Genomic DNA, 18,096 nt, shown 5'->3' on the forward strand with positions numbered 1-18,096 from the left:
AGTATTATTATTATTATTATTATTATTATTATTAGGGTACAAGAGAAAAGGCATTTCTGTATCTCTTTTACCAGTATTGCACTGCTTATAGAGTCTGGCTTTCTTGAGTGGAGTGGGGAGGTCCTTCATTTCTGCTTTTGTGTGCATGTTTTTTATAGTTCCTTATTTTGTCTCAGCTAAGGATCTGTCCATGTTCTGCATGTGCAACTGAAGTGAACAATCTGCTAGCATGTAGTATCTGTGTAGGAATCTGTAACAGTCCAGCTTGTTCTAGTTTTCCCAGTAGTAGGTATATTGGTGCTCTAGGGCCCAGTATAATATTTATAGCACTGTCTTTTCACAGGTGAGTTAGGGCTGTTATGGTTTAGTAAGTTTGCTATATAGGTTTTTTAAAAGTCTTTTTAAAGGGTTATGTGTTATTTTTCAAAGTGTTTGGCCTATTTAAAAGCAGGCCCTAACATGCTCAGGGCTAGTGGTTTCCACATCCTGTAGACTCACCACACAAAGAAAAACCCATGTGATTTAAACAATGTGTCTGGCAGTGGAAGGACAGTGTGCTATTCCTGAGGTGACAATCACAATTTGAATATTTTTTTGTATGGCGAGTTGTAGAGGGGATAACTGCATTGTGGGTAATATGAAATTTGTGATACAGAACTGGAGCTTCAGGATTTATTTTCAGATTCTGACTAATCCTGCAGAAAATTCAGACTCCACACCCACATAGAAGAATTTGTGGAATGATGCTATCAATTATGATGGCAGTTTAACCAGGTAGTTACTGGTTGAGGGGGAGGGAAGATTTCTATATGCATAGAAGGCCCTAGTGTCTTATATTGCTCATGTGTGGAAATCACAACAAAGAGAGTCCAAATCTCCCGTAAAAAGCACAAGAAAACAACAAAAACAGAAGATATCCAGAAAGACCAAACTCAAATCACAGATATAAAAAGCCCAATTTGTTTATTAATAAACAAATTGGGCTTTTTATATCTGTGATTTGAGTTTGGTCTTTGTGGATATCTTCCGTTTTTGTTGTTTTCTCATGTGTGGAAATGTCATTTTGGCTTCCACCTCCCCCGTACCTAGCTTGTCCCCCTGTTGCCATCCCAAATAATTCTGCCTAGAGATGCCATTGACTGCAATAGAACAATATGTTACAGAATAGGACTCTGTTGTATGTCCCTGGGCTGGCTAGGACTGGGGAGATTTTGGGGACAGCATCCATAGCCTCTTTAAAGAAAAGAGTCCCAACACAAAACACCAACATCTATTAGTGCATAAGTACATAAGTGTTGCCATACTGGGACAGACCGAATGTCCATCAAGCCCAGCATCCTGTTTCCAACAGTGGCCAATCCAAGTCACAAGTACCAGGCAGAAATCCAAAGAGTAGCAACATTCCATGTAGAACCCCAAAGATTCTAGAATTCTAAAGAATAACAAGATTCCATGCAGGATTTCAAAGTGTAGTAACATTCCATATAGAACCCCAAAGAGTAGCAAGATTCCATTCAGAATCCCAAGTACATAAGTTTTGCCATACTGGGACAGGCTGAAGGTCCATCAAATCCAGCATCCTGTTTCCAACAGTGGCCAATCCAGGTTTCAAGAACCTGGCAAGATCCCAAAACAATACAATATATTTTATGCTGCTTATCCCAGAAATAGTGGATTTTCCCCAAGTCCAATTTAATAATGGTCTATGGACTTTTCCTTTAGGAAGCCATCCAAACCTTTTTAAAAACTCTGCTAAGCTAACCGCCTTTATCACATTTTCTGGCAATGAATTCCAGAGTTGAATTACACGTTGAGTGAAGAAACATTTTCTCCGATTGATTTTACATTTATTATTTTGTAGCTTCATCGCATGCCCCCTAGTCCTAGTCAGATAGGGTCCACATGAGCCAGATTCTGGAAGACAAAACAGTTTGTGGGTCTCAGCCAAGGGCCTATCACTAAAGTAGCTGGGCTTTGGGTGACCAGTGTTCCCTACAGGATGCACAAAAGTCCTCTACCTCCATTCCTAACATGGAGGGTAGTGTAGCAATACTGAAGTTTCAATCATGAGGTGCAGGCAAGTTCTGCAGGACTCCCAAGGGAACTGCTTGGCCCTCACAACTGAAACCATGATAGTACCACGCCGTTCCCAGTGATAAGAATGTGTGTAGCGGACTCCCATGCACCTTACAGGAAATGTCAGTGAGATGATAATATGTAGAGGGGAAAAATCCCAAGCAGTTGTACATAACAGCCTATTGCACCATAAACCAACAAAGGTTGCTTTCAGTTCAGCTAAAAGCTTAGAAAAGCAGGTGGAAACTGCCTATAAACAAAAGAACGATGGTATTGGCAGAGCTGTACCAAATGTCTTAGTTTTGAACCAATTGTTGATATGGTGATGGGCTTTATCTGAGCTTTTTGTGGGGGGCTGAATTCTGCTGTAGCAATGAGAGCTACACTCAAGACTGAAGTGCAATAGCAAACCTTTATGAGATTGGTATCAGTAACAGAATAACCAAAAGTGCCACAGGACAGAATAAGGTGCAAAACTTCAGAACATGGAGAGGTTTCTTCAGGCCCTTTGTGAGTTCTACTGTCTTCTAAGTGTGAGTCCGCCTACAGGTGAGTAAACCGAAAGGCTCTTTGAACACACAGTTGTGCTAAGTCCTTCCACAACTGGCCTGTCCTCCTGCTTCTAGAGGCTGATTGCATGTAGTGGCACTTCCCAACTCCCCCACCTCCTTTCTAACTGTGGGTCCCGTTGTTTTTCTTTCAGCTGAGAAAGCTGCCCCTTCTGTCTTCCCGATGATTGCCAGCAATAATCCATCAGACAAGGCGGCCATTGGATGTTTGATAAAGGGATACTTCCCAAAGCCAGTTGACATCACGTGGAATTCGGGGTCCATCCAAGAAAACATCAAGCACTTTCCAGCAGTGTTAGGACAGAATGGCCTCTATACCAGATTCAGTCAGCTCGCCGTCACGGCCTCAGACTGGAAATCGAAGAGCTTTGAATGTAACGTTGATCACAAGCCCACAGGAACAAAAAAAACCAAGAAAGTAGGTAAGACATTCTTAGCTTTTCGAGATTCAGGAAACTTTCCTCATCTGACAATTGGTCTGTGTTCCCAAATTAGTGCATATTACATAGTAACATAGTAACATATTAACATAGTAGATGACGGCAGAAAAAGACCTGCACGGTCCATCCAGTCTGCCCAACAAGACAACTCATGTGTGCTACTTTTGTGTATATAAGTCTGCCCAGCACTAGCCCCGCCTCCCAACCACCGGCTCTGGCATAGACCTTATAAGTCTGCCCAGCGCTATCCCTGCCTCCCAGCCTCCAGTCCCGCCTCCCACCTCTGGCTCTGGCACAGACCGTATAAGTCTGCCCCGCACTATCCCCGCCTCCCAACCTCCAGCCCCGCCTCCCACTACCGGCTCTGCTATCCAATCTCGGTTAAGCTCCTGAGGATCCTTTCCTTCTGAACAGGATTCCTTTATGTTTATCCCACGCATGTTTGAATTCCGTTACCGTTTTCCTCTCCACCACCTCCCGCGGGAGGGCATTCCAAGCATCCACCACTCTCTCCGTGAAGAAATACTTCCTGACATTTTTCTTGAGTCTGCCCCCCCTTCAATCTCATTTCATGTCCTCTCGTTCTACCGCCTTATTGGCAAATATAGGACAACACCCTTATACTGGGACCAACAGGGTATCAATTCTCCTCTTTTTCCTGTCAACCTGGCGGGATGCTGCTCCCTTCTTCCCACTAGGCTGTGAATATAAGATGGAACACATTTTGGAAACCAATTTTTATTATATTTAAAAACACTTCCCACATTATATTCAATACATTTTAAAAGATTAAAAAGAAAATGCCCAGATATGAAATAACAAAGACAGCTCCCTGGCTCTGGTGATATAATGTTTCTGGACTGGTGAAAAGATGGAACATATTTTGCAGCTTATAGGAATTTCTTCATCTGTTTTCCTTAATGGACCATTGTTATCATTCCCTGGGTGCACACTGATCCATTTTTAGCGTGCCTGTAAAAAAAAGGCCTTTTGGGGGGGGGGGGCTGAAAATGGACGTGCGGCAAAATCAAAATTTGCCGCGCATCCATTTTAGGTCTGAGACCCTACCGCCAGCCATTGACCTAGCGGTAAAGAATCCGGGCGATAATGACTTGCGTGCGTGCGTGCGTGCGTGCGTGCGTGCGTGCGTGCGTCCGTCCGTCACGCGCGTCCAAAAATTTAAAAAAATATATTTTTCACACACGAGTATCGAACGTGCGCCAAAAGTTGAAATTACCACAAGAGCGGGCAGTAACTCCATTTTGTCGCACTTGACGCTGGTGCAGATTAGTAAAAGGGCCCTCTAGTGCTAAAGTATAGAGAGACACCAGAGACCACAGGGTTAGAGGGCTGTTGGAAACTCCTTCTATAGTTATGGTATGAGGGCGAAAAAAGGGAGCAGAGTCAGAGCAGATACAGGAGCCCAGACAAACTCTTCTAGAATTACAGTACAGTGGTGAGAAGACAGTAGAGTCCAGGAAGTTACAGGGAGCCAGATTTTTTATTTCTGTTTTCTTTTAATAATTTTCCATGATTTCCCTACAGTTATTACTTCACATCACTTGAAGTATGGAAAACGATAGAACTGTTCTAATACAAGATCTAAAATCATGAGGGAGTTTCCTGTTACGTTGTCCTCAACAGTCTTTTTTTTGCTGGTTGCAGCTCCACGGAGTTCAAAACTACAGTCACCCACTGTGAAAGTCCTCCAGTCCAGCCAAGTTAACGGAACAGTAGTGCTAGTCTGTATGATCAACAATTTCTACCCAGCAGAAATCGAAATACAATGGCTCAAGAACGAGGACATAATGAGTACGGCACCGATCAGGTCTACCACCAGTATGGACTCGGAGGGCTTGTTCACAACACACAGCCAAATGAACATCCAGAAGAATGACTGGAAAGAAGAGAACTTATTCACCTGTCAGGTGCAGCATATAGCCACCAACACAAAACCAACAGACAGCATCAAGAAGTATACCTCAGGTAATTACCCCCCCCCCCCCCCCCCCCCCCCGGATGCAAAGCAGGCATCTGTGACCATGGTAATCACAGTAGCCCTTAGTGTTAGAGAAGCAATTATGCTTACAGTATTTAGAAGAACAATTATGCTATATTTTGATAATGATTTGTCTGATATGGCATGAAACTGCATGTCAATGAATCTTGCATTAAGCTAAAAAGTAATAATAATCATAAATGTTAAGGGTATTGCTAATGAGAATAGAGAATATGATGATTCAAGCCAGCTATGCTGATACTGACTCTAGAAGTAGTGAAAACTGATGAGGTCATGGTACAGAAATTGGTGATATTCACAATGGCATCATAAGTACATATAAGTACATAAGTAGTGCCATACTGGGAAAGACCAAAGGTCCATCTAGCCCAGCATCCTGTCACCGACAGTGGCCAATCCAGGTCAAGGGCACCTGGCACGCTCCCCAAACGTAAAAACATTCCAGACAAGTTATACCTAAAAATGCGGAATTTTTCCAAGTCCATTTAATAGCGGTCTATGGACTTGTCCTTTAGGAATCTATCTAACCCCTTTTTAAACTCCGTCAAGCTAACCGCCCGTACCACGTTCTCCGGCAACGAATTCCAGAGTCTAATTACACGTTGGGTGAAGAAAAATTTTCTCCGATTCGTTTTAAATTTACCACACTGTAGCTTCAACTCATGCCCTCTAGTCCTAGTATTTTTGGATAGCGTGAACAGTCGCTTCACATCCACCCGATCCATTCCACTCATTATTTTATACACTTCTATCATATCTCCCCTCAGCCGTCTCTTCTCCAAGCTGAAAAGCCCTAGCCTTCTCAGCCTCTCTTCATAGGAAAGTCGTCCCATCCCCACTATCATTTTCGTCGCCCTTCGCTGTACCTTTTCCAATTCTACTATATCTTTTTTGAGATACGGAGACCAACAGTCCAAACCTTGAATGGGTGAGATATAAATAATTCCCCTAAGCCATTACATCTCTACATAATGATGCTGGCCAAGATAGAGAACGAGTGATGAATGCAATAAATGATAATGGTAACATGCCTGGAGAAATCTATACTGTGGGAGATAATATTCTTCAATGTAGTATTCCAGATAGGAGAATCACTATCCAGCTCATTTTTTCGAAAGAGAAGGGCGCCCATCTTTCAACATAAATCGGGAGATGGGCGCCCTTCTCTCAGGGGCGCCAGAATCGGCATAATCGAAAGCCGATTTCGGGTGTCCCCCAACTGCTTTGCGTCGCCGGGACAGGCGAAGTTCCCGGGAGCATGTCGGAAGGGCAGCGAAGGCGGGACAGGGGCGTGCCGGGACGTGCTTAAGAGATGGGCGCCCTCGGCCGATAATGGAAAAAAGAAGGGCGTCCCTGGCGAGAATTTGGTCCGCTTTATTTGGTCCCTTTTTTTTTTTAGGTCCAAGTCACAAAAAAGTGCCCGAACTGCCCAGATGACCACCGGAGGGAATCGGGGATGACCTCCCCTGACTCCCCCAGTGGTCACTAACCCCCTCCCACCCTAAAAAAAAAACAACTTTAAAAACTTTTTTTGCCAGCCTCTATGTCAGCCTAAAATGTCATACTCCGGTCCATCACAGCAGTATGCAGGTCCCTGGAGCAGTTTTAGTGGGTGCAGTACACCTCAGGCAGGCGGACCCAGGCCCATCTCCCCCCTACCTGTTACACTTGTGGTGGAAAATAAGAGTCCTTCAAAACCCACCAGAAACCCACTGTACCCACATGTGGGTGCCCCCCTTCACCCCTTAGGGCTATGGCAGTGATGTATAGTTGTTGGGAGTAGGTTTGGGGGGGCTCAGCACCGAAGGTAAGGGAGCTATGTACCTGGGAGCAATTTGTGAAGTCCACTGCAGTGCCCCCTAGGGTGCCCGGTTGGTGTCCTGACATGTGAGGTGGACCAGTGCACTACGAATCCTGGCCCCTCCCACGACCAAATGCCTTGGAGTTGTTCGTTTTTGAGATGGGCGCCCTCGGTTTCCATTACGGCTGAAAACCGAGGGCGCCCATCTCTACAGCCGGCGATCTCAGCATTTGACCCAAATGTTGAGAATGGGGCGCCCCCAACCATATTATCGACATGAAAGATGGACGCCCATCTCGTTTCGAAAATATGGTCGGCCCCGCCCCTTCACGGCGCCGTCCTTGGAGAGGGGCGCACTTAGAGATTGGCGTCCCCGGTGGAAAATGCCCCTCCACTTGTAGGTTTTGGGAACATGACCTACAACCCGTCTTAACTTCTAACATCCTTGCAGTCCATATTGATATCTTCATTACTGTCATCAATGTGAGCTGCTACAGCACTTATCATAATCTTCGTTTTTCTACTTCTTAATTCTCCATGCTTAATACATACATAGTAACATAGTAGTTGATGGCAGAAAAAGACCTGCACGGTCCATCCAGTCTGCCCAACAAGACAAATTCATATGTGTATACCTTACCTTGATTTGTACCTGCCTTATTCAGGGCACAGACCCTACAAGTCTGCCCAGCAGTACTTCCCGCCTCCCAACCACCAGTCCCGCCTCCCATCACCGGCTATGGACAGACCGTATAAGTCTGCCCTCCGCTATCCTCGCCTCCCAACCACCAACCCCTCTTTCACCCACCTGCTCCGCATGGAAAAAGTGATTTATTACAAAGCGCCTGCAAATATATGTTTTTATTGACAGGTACTTGAAAATAAATTATTTTTTTGGTTATAAAGAAAAGTGACACGGGGTGAAATTACTTCCAAAATCCACAGTAAAATGGCTTTAATAGCTGTGTGGCAATTTACATGATTTAGAGACAGGAGGCATGCCAACCAAATGAACAGCTTTACAGGCTGAGTTAGCTCCTGGTGCATTATGAAAACAATGACGCTGACTGCTGATGACAACAGTGTGTTAAAAGTACGTAAGTATTGCCATACTGGGAAAGACCAAAGGTCCATCGAGCCCAGCATCCTGTTTCCAACAGTGGCCAATCCAGGTCACAAATACCCCGGCAAGATCCCAAAAATGTACAAAACACTTGATACTGCTTATCCCAGAAATAGTGGATTTTCCCCAAGTCCATTTAATAACGGTTTATGGACTTTTCCTTTAGGAAGCCATCCAAACCTTTTTTAAAGCTCCGCTAAGCTAACCGCCTTTACCACATTCTCTGGCAATGAATTCCAGAGTTTAATTACACACTGAGTGAAGAAAACGTTTCTCCGATTCGTTTTAAATTTACTACATTGTAGCTTCATCGCATGCCCCCTAGTCCTAGTATTTTTGGAAAGCGTGAACAGACGCTTCACATCTACCCGTTCAACTCCACTCATTCCACTCATCATTGATGATGAAGAAAATGCCGATGGTAAACATCATGACCCCAATGTTAATGGAAATAACAGCAGTGAAAGCAATAGTGATCCTTGTCATCATGACAACACTAAAGAAAAAAGTTTATACGGAGATAATGGTGATGATATCACTGTTGATGGTAAAGATGATGACAGCGTGTTGGTGATGATCAAAATGTTGATTATAAAAGTGTACGTCCCTGATATTAATGCGATAATTATAGTGCTGTGATAATAATGGCAATGATGATAGTGATGGGGTTGACGATTGTATTGATGCTAATCATGGTGATGATGTTACAGATAATAGTGAGAATGATAGTGATGTTGATAGTGAACAATATCACCGAGTTGGCAACAGTTGGTTCTAAGGATTATAGTGATAGTACTAATGGTGTTGATGATTGTGGTGATGATAAAGATAGAGTTTATCATTTTTATTATGGTAATGATGGGACGGAAGATAATGGTGATGAAGAGGGTTGGACAGGAACAGGATTTAGTTGGAAGGGTGTGTTGGACCTGCTCTATCCATTTATTACTGTTATTTGTACCAGTGAGGTTAATGATTTTGCTGGTGGTGATACTGATGGTAATAATGTTATCAACGATGGTGATAATGATTATGATAGTTGACATTGACAATAATGATTGCTGAAAAATGAAATTAATTGGGGGGGGGGAGATTTGGGTCATGCTTTTTCAGTAGTAGTTCAAGGAATGTTGCATTCAGATACAGTAGGCATATTTATTTATATGGTGCCCCAAACATGGAACAATGAATCCCTTCCCTGAAGTGCTTACACTAAGGAATTTGGATTAGCTCATACATTTTCAGTTGCACATAAGTTAAAGTCAAGTTCAGTAGGCACTTTCCTTTCCCAAGAGGGTTTCAATCCAGAGGTTTGTATCCAGGGGTGTACTGGTATATTTTTAACAACGGGCTCTCTCTCCGGGCATAGCCGGCCCTGAAATTTTGGGGGAGGGGGGGAATACATGCCTCTCTCTCCCCTCCCTTGTGCGGGCACGCTAGGCACACCTTTGCCGAGCCCCACCAGCCAATAAATGGACTGCCACCATTCTCTGCTGCTTGTTTCTGGCTCTGAGCAGCATGATGGAACCTTCTTGCGCTTGCATGAAAAGTTCCAGCCTGATGCTCAGAGTCAGAAACAAGGAGCAGGGAGCAGCAGCAGTCTATTTACTTGGCTGGTGGGGCCAGCATCACTGCCAGCAAAGTAAAAGAGAATTCAGGAGGGGGCCCAAGCCTACATTTTGGGAGTCCGCTGTTAAAGTAGCCATGGGGAGGCCTACTTTAACAACCGGCTCCCAAAATTCTTAAAAACTTTACAAACGGCTCTCGCGAGCCTGTGAGAGCCCACTCCAGCACACCACTGTTTGTATCTAAGTTAATGGAGGTTAAGTGCCTTGCCCAAGATCAAAAGGAGCATCAGTAGGATTTGAATGCTGGCTTCTCTGATTCTCAGCCCACATTAATCTATTCTTCCACTCCATAGCTGTTCAAGGTTATGTGAGATGTAGTGATTTGCCAATGATACGGCAAGTATTGATAGAAGCAGGACTTGATTTCAATTTCATTTATTGATTTATATACCTCATTACCTATACCAGAGGTTCAAAGTATCCATTACTCTAGTTCCTAGATCACACTTTCTTCCATGATATGATGAGAATGATGACAGCAGCACTATCAATACTGAATATGACATTACTGATACAACAGTCATGATAATGGTATCTACGAGGATAGCAGGAAAAATGTCATGGTGGAATTGATGGTACTAATTAGGAAGTTATCCACCATAATATTGTTGACCTTGATTGAATGAAATGCATACACACAGCAGAGTTGTCTACCTCATTCTGTCCTATGGTTAAAAGCAATGATTACTAATGCGTGGCATTCTTTATTGATTTCAGATCCAATTCCTACTCAGCCTGAAGTTACTCTGACCAAGCCGTCTATAAAAAATCTGTATGTTACCTTTGACCCCCAAATCACTTGCACGGTCTCAAACCTGCACACTTTGGAGAGCCTACAGATCACTTGGTCCCATAACAAACAAAACACTGTTGGCAAGACAACAGAGCCAAAATATAACTATGATGGGACCATAAGCGTTTCCAGCTCCCTACCTGTGTCAACTAAGGAGTGGGAAAATAGGCACAGAATCGTCTGCACAGTAACCCATAATGACCTCCCAACACCAGTTTCGAAAATCATTTCCAATGAAACAGGTAAGGCCAGTTTTAAACTGAACCTAGCCAAGGTTAATAATGGCTGTGCTTTAGGTATACTCAGTTTCTACAACACTAATGTGAAGAATCCCAATGCCCCTCTCCTGGTGTGTGATTGGACCTTGCTCTAGATCAGCTTGGCACCGCCATTACCGAAAAGTCAATGGTAAATGAACATGCTCTAGAAAAACAAAAAAAAGGAATCTAGGCTGGCCAGACAAAGCTAGAAAAGATCTATATGTTTACTCTGTGGATATACAGCCAAAAGTGACTAAAAATAATAATGACCGTCAGATATGTGGTTGACAGTTTCAGCTGGAAAATTATATTCTAGAACCATAACTGTGTAACCATTTGTTACCTGGTGAGCATAAGGGCTTTGTGAGGTCAGAACCAGAACAAAAGCTAGGGGGTTACTCAACTTGGCTGTTCGGGCAAACTGAGCTATAGGCTTTCGAGCAACTATTACATGAAACGTATCTTTAAGCAGAAGTAGGTTTGGCAAGAAGTTACACTCACAGTCTCTTGTATTCTCCTCCCCAGTTCTTTACTTTTAGATACCAAGCCCAATGTAAAGATGACATTCCCCAGAGGGATGTCTGGTGATATAAATCGTCACATGGCAGATCTTCTGAAGACTCTCCCTAGTCCCCGTATGCTCCTCAGGGCGGATAATGTTTCACCTCTTCTCCTCATTAGGATGCAGTAGTAGACTGGTTGGTTCCTGTGCTCACCTAAAGCAGTCCAGCAGCTTTTCAGCTCTGTGGCTGGTTCCCTCCTTCTCTCTTAGATTCAGAGGCTGTGCTAGTCAGTAAGATGGTGCTGCAGACAGGAGGTTAAAAGTTAGATTTTGTACCTTTGTGTGGAAGTTAAAGCCATGGTCAGAAACTCAGAGCCAAAGACCTGGTCACATTAGTGAGTGCTGTAGTGGCCAGGGATCTGGAGCCCAAGACCAAAACACTCCTTTGGGCTGGATATTTAGACCATCACAGTTTCCCTCCAAAGGGTGTTTCCTCTTACTGCTATCAGAAGCTGTGAGATAAGATGAAGGTCAAACTCTTTTCCTCTGGTAGATCCCTCCAGATGTTGTTGCACTGCTAAGCAGGCAGAATCTTAGGGGTCTCTACATTTGGTAGTGCTGCCCCTTCAAAGAAAGCATCCCTTAACCTAGAGGTTCTCAACTGGAGACACATCTAGTCAGTCAGGTTTTCAGGATTTGCACAATGAATATGCATGACTCCAATATATGAACATGTATCTCATACATATTCATTGTGGTAATCCTGAAAACCTGACAGACTCGGTACACCTCCAGGAGAGGAGAAGTATATCAAAACTTGACGGTAAACTAAGCTGGCTTTTAACCAACATTCCCTGTCAGGGCATAGGAGCCCTCTCCCATGCATTCCTACCTTGGGGACTGGTTGGAGGAGTAGCCTAGTGGTTAGTGCAGCGGACCTTGATCCTGGGGAACTGTATTGGGCAATCAAGCCATTGTGACATCACTGATGAGGTTGGCTCTTATTGGTGGAATGAGTGGAGGAGTAGCCTAGTGGTTAGTGCAGCGGACCTTGATCCTGGGGAACTGGGTTCAATTCTCACTGCAGCTCCTTGTGACTCTGGGCAAGTCACTTCACCTTCCATTGCCCCAGGTACAAATAAGGACCCGTATAAACTATATAAACCGCTTTAAATGTAGTTGAAAAAAAAAACTCAGAAATGTGGTACATCAAATCCCAGTCCCATTTCCCTTTCCCTACATCAATATCATGGCTTCAAGATCATGGGAAAGCCATAGACCTTGCCTGCTCCTCATGTTTACAACTGAGATATTGTGGCACCAGTCCCCATGGTAGGAATGTGGAAGTTGGCCTGTGAGCACCTAACTTTGGATGGCGACCAGAAGACACAGATAAATACATAAGCATGGAAAGAAGAGTGATAGGGGATAAACAGATATGAACAAGCAAAATGCAGAGTGATTTATACAATAAAAATAGGCCCATGGAGCTGGGCGTGGTCATTCAGCCTAAAAGATAAAGACAGAGCACAGTGGGCTATTTCTTCCATTTATTGAGTGGTGGGAGGCAGGACTGGTAGTTGGGAGGCGAGGATAGTGCTGGGCAGACTTATACAGTCTGTGCCAGAGCTGGTGGTGGGAGGTGGGGTTGGTGGTTGGGAGGCGGGGATAGGGCTGGCCAGACCTATACGGTCTGTGCCAGGGCTGGTGGTTGGGCGGCGGGGATAGTGCTGGGCAGACTTATACGGTCTGTGCCAGGGCTGGTGGTTGGGCGGCGGGGATAGTGCTGGGCAGACTTATACGGTCTGTGCCAGGGCTGGTGGTTGGGCGGCGGGGATAGTGCTGGGCAGACTTATAGGGTCTGTGCCAGAGCCGGTGGTGGGAGGCAGGGATAGTGCTGGGCAGACTTATACGGTCTGTGCCAGAGCCGGTGGTGGGAGGCAGGGATAGTGCTGGGCAGACTTATACAGTCTGTGCCAGAGCTGGTGGTGGGAGGTGGGGTTGGTGGTTGGGAGGCGGGGATAGGGCTGGCCAGACCTATACGGTCTGTGCCAGGGCTGGTGGTTGGGCGGCGGGGATAGTGCTGGGCAGACTTATACGGTCTGTGCCAGGGCTGGTGGTTGGGCGGCGGGGATAGTGCTGGGCAGACTTATACGGTCTGTGCCAGGGCTGGTGGTTGGGCGGCGGGGATAGTGCTGGGCAGACTTATAGGGTCTGTGCCAGAGCCGGTGGTGGGAGGCGGGGATAGTGCTGGACAGACTTATACGGTCTGTGCCAGAGCCGGTGGTGGGAGGCAGGGATAGTGCTGGGCAGACTTATAGGGTCTGTGCCAGAGCTGGTGGTTGGGAGGCGGGGTTGGTAGTTGGGAGGCGGGGATAGGGCTGGCCAGACCTATACGGTCTGTGCCCTGAAGAGGACAGTACAAATAAAAAAGTAGCACATATGAATTTACCTTCTTGGGCAGACTGGATGGACCGTGCAGGTCTTTTTCTGCCGTCATCTACTATGTATGTAAAACTGTAAAGGAATATTCTATTGTCCATGGGCAAATGATGACATCTATTAGAAAGCGGATATTATAGCTCTACTATTACTATTTCTTTCTACATTGCTACCAGATGCTACAGGACTTTTCTTCAGAATCGGTTTAAAGAAATAGCAAATCCACATTTATGATGCCCTAAGCTTAGGGAACACTTGGCTGATAGAAAAAGGAGTGCAATTCACTGAATTGTATAAATATAAGGAGAAGGCCTTAAAGGGTATCCTTGCCAAAGGCTGAATTTCTTTGCTGTATGTTAAAATAACATGATATAACAAAAGGACTTTTTTTCTCCTTTGCTTCACTGAAGATGTCATCAACAGTGTTCCATCTGTCCACCTCTTACCGCCCTCTGAAACTAAAGTCAACTCAAAAGCAAACAATGCTCCATTCCTCACGTGCATGGTGGACAACTTCTTGGAGGTGCCTCCCTATATCCAATGGCAGAAAAGTGGAACTACGCTCAGTGAAGACACCTATATCAACACAAATCCCACACATGATAAGGTCAAAAATAGTAACTTCATGTACAGCAAATTGGAAATCACAGAGAATGATTGGAACAATCGTTCGATGTTCATCTGTAAGGTCGTCTACCCAACCTTGCCCAACAAAAGCGTACAACTATCTATCCAAAAGCCTTTGGGTAAATCTCACTAGTAATCTTTGGCAAAGCTTCAAAATGTGTTATATGTGATCCTATCAAACTCTTATTCTGAGAACCCTACTTTTCCCTTTCTTAGTACCCAAAATTCCTTTCCCTTGCAGATGTCTAATTGCGTAGTGATATATTTCAGCAACTGAATGAAGTTATCCATTCAATTCATTGTTTGCCCCAGATGAACAGCCAGTCCTCTAGTAATTGGTATTGCTTTTATATTATGCATATTTTGACCCCCCATATACTTCTAAATTTATCTCACCAGATTTGGGGTGTGGAACACCAAGTTCTGAGTGTGTATATATATATATATATATATATATATATATATATATATATATATTTTAATAGCATACTGAAATAATTCATGCTTTACTGTGATTTAAGAAACCCCGTCAATAAACTATTCCTTGCCCATCCCTGGGATTTTGAAACACTAAATCATAAGGTCTCTGTTGTTCCTCTTTGATATGCCCTGAAGTGTTTGCAATTGATAAGGGCAAAGTATCACAGAAATGAAGTATAACAAAACTCTAATAAACATAAACATATTAGGGGGAAAAAACAACAGACAGCAAAAAGGAAAGAGTTCAAAGCATTGTTTAATGGCAAGACATTGTGACTAGACTCAGGCTGTGTGTGTTCTAGGGTTCTGGGAGGAGCTGTATTCTGTGGTCATTAGGTTAGATGGAGGAAAAGGGTTATCAGGTGGGAAGGAGAATCCCGAGTATTTGCAAATGAAGGCTCATAATTTACGAAGACCCACAGAGGTCAGTTCTGATTGATCTTGAAACCCAAAGGAACAGGAGGCAAATTTCTTAGCATGTGGGAGAGAATAATATAACTTATCCTGCTATTAATAGAGTGAGCTAGCATTTTGATGGGGCTCAAGACAGAAATAGGTTATATTTTTCATCAAATAGAAAGGATCTTCCCTCTGAAAGACAAAGACACCATCTTTTGACACAACAGGCTTGTGAATGGCTAGAGAAGATGAAAAGGCTGTGAAGGTAGACTTAAATAGAGAGATATAGAATAAAGGCAGGTCATTCATGCTTGTTGTAAGAATGGAAAATGAACTGAGAGTGAGTGAGTCACAGTATGGAGGAACTGGCACAGACCAGTGTTCACTGACTGCCCTTTCCCCCACTAGACTCTGCCACCCTTCGTTGATACCAACGATTATTAACCATTAGACTAAGCTGTAAATCACAGAGCAAGTCTATATAGGCAATGTAAAGTTCTCCAACTCATACAGCAACTTTCACCTCCTGGAAGCCTACTTCCATACATCAATAGCACCAAAACACAATATGGCCAACTCTAAGGAATGGACAAAATCATTAGCATTCCATCGCTCTCTTCAGATTTCTTTCTCATTCCACAGGCAATATGGGCAGGAGGTTCTTGAGGAATCCTACTGCTTTGCTGCTCACTAGTGGCGGGTCTTCAAGAAACCACAGGTGCTAATAATCTGTCTTTGGAGACGAAGACACCAGCATCACCTTTTTGAGATGATCCAAGGTCCTCAGAGCTTATCAGTTTAAGAGTCAAATCCCAAAGTGTCACATTCTAATAGTATCTCCTGGTCATCTTAGCAAATGCCATGCTAAGAAAAACCTTTAGCTTACCTACAGGCCATACTCATATCAGCTAAAAGCAACCCATCAAGGTAGCTGTCTAGATGGTAGGGCTATCAACAGGGCTTCAGGTCCTTCTCCTTTGCATCTATGAATTCGCTATTCTTGCTTCTCTTTAAGACATTAGAAAGATAAATTCTATAGAGTATGCAGGTGGAAAAACATTGCACCCATGTTTCTCTAGGATGCTCAGGCATCCTGAGGGACACTGACAGGACCTGTCTGCTCTGTACATTCCAACAGCAAAAGAGTTGCAGGATGCTCCTGGTTAAAACATGGGCAACAGATTCCCATTGCAGCTTTGAAGGAACATTGCTCAAGACTGGTTTACTTGTTCCTGATGATCTAGACTAGGCTCTGACTAGCACTGAGACAGGGAGGAATGGCCAGTAGGCCATTCCTTGATAGCAAGGATGCATAGATTCTGGTCTTTGCCAGTAAACGTAACATAGAAAATGGAATGTTTCCACTAAGATTAAACATATCTGCAGTGATGATAAACCAAGGGAATTCCAATGAACAAATCACCACTTCAACACTTGATGTATAAATGGTGTTTGCCAGGTGCTGCAGAGTCCTGAAAAAAAAAAAAAAAAACTAGCTGTACCTTGACGAAACCCAGAAAATGGCAGCAGATAAAGACCATACAACCTATCCAGTCTGTCCATCTATATTAACTACTAAAGCTCTACGAACAAATGGTTCTTCCAAAGAAGAGGTGGAACACTTGCGCCTATAACCAAGGGATCAAGTCCCAGCCACTCCAATAAAGTTCTCAAACCAAAGGTAGTTGACCCAAATCAAAATCAAGTTTGTCAACGTAGTTCTCTATATTATTCTATAATTTTTCTAGAACACCTATTTCATTTCTTAAAGATGTTTGATAAAGGATACAGTGATTTGAAATCCCACAGGTTCACGTAAGTTTCTTTTCCTCTCCAAAGACCTTCACTCCCACTTAGACTTGGTCACAGTGTACCTTGCCAGTGTAGCGGTTTCCTAGACAGATTCTCTGTCCCCTGGGCTGGAATAGTTCACCTTCCTAGAGTAACTATTGTTAAGTTCTACTTCTTGAACCTCCACCTAACACACATTTTTATTTAAGAAAATTCTTACCTACCGCAATACAAACTATAATGCAGTTCATGATAAAGCAGAGCAGAAATCACCGCAATCTATAGGAATACGGCTGAGAGGTCAAGCAAAAGGCATATGAGGGAGCTGGTATTGGTTTAAGAAGGGACACTGTTTCTGCTCACCTACCCAAAGTGATAGAGAACCAGTGATACCAACCAGGAGAACCTCTCACTATTCTCCTACTCAGAGCCAGTGCAAAGGTGGAATGTGACCTAAATGAAGCCTTCAGCCTTACATACACACCCTCAATGAACTTTCAGGCCCATAGTCTGCAGTCACCCCAAGATTTTGATAAGTAAACTCAACAACCTTGGGGCCCTGTTTACTAAGGCATGTTAGCATTGTTAATTTGCCTACCATTAGCGTGCACGCTAACCTTGTAGGCGCCTATAGAGATATAGCAGGCATGTACACGGTTAAAGCGCGTACATGGTTAATGCGTGTTAAAAATGCTAACGCGCCTATAACACGGCTTAGTCAATAGGGCCCTTGATCATTCAGACAATGAAGGTGCAGGTTAAAGTATTTACTGATGGTTCTTTGAGAACCTATGGTTTTGCTTATACTGCAGCTGCATTTTTTGATACCCCTAAGAAGCTGCTGCCCTGGGCAACTATTTAATCTTGCATAATGGTTGTCCCTCAATGGAAGAAAAAAAAAACTTCCTATAGGGATGAGCCATGGACACAAATTCACTCTTCCCGCAGGTTATCAATAGAAATCAAACCAAATAAAACATGGAAAAGAAAATAAGATGATACCTTTTTTATTGGACATAACTTAATACATTTCTTGATTAGCTTTCGAAGGTTGCCCTTCTTCCTCAGATCGGAAATAAGCAAATGTGCTAGCTGACAAGTGTATATAAGTGAAAACATTCAAGCATTACTATGACAGTCTGACA

At 43.7% G+C, this 18,096-nt stretch overlaps 1 long non-coding RNA gene and 1 gene segment (V, D, J or C); one reads left to right on the plus strand and one right to left on the minus strand.

Annotated features, from left to right (window-relative positions):
* The window catches only part of LOC115457538, a 440,220-nt gene extending 425,449 nt beyond the window's left edge, over positions 1 to 14,771 (plus strand). The window contains 4 exon segments of the C gene segment in view: positions 2,780 to 3,067; positions 4,751 to 5,071; positions 10,375 to 10,692; positions 14,065 to 14,771. Coding sequence covers positions 2,780 to 3,067; positions 4,751 to 5,071; positions 10,375 to 10,692; positions 14,065 to 14,414 — 1,277 coding nt within the window.
* LOC115457546 overlaps positions 1 to 18,096 on the minus strand; it is a 157,886-nt gene that overhangs the window by 134,799 nt on the left and 4,991 nt on the right. The window lies entirely within an intron of this gene.

This window comes from Microcaecilia unicolor, chromosome 14 (assembly GCF_901765095.1).
Source record: "Microcaecilia unicolor chromosome 14, aMicUni1.1, whole genome shotgun sequence".
Taxonomy (NCBI): Eukaryota; Metazoa; Chordata; class Amphibia; order Gymnophiona; family Siphonopidae; genus Microcaecilia; species Microcaecilia unicolor.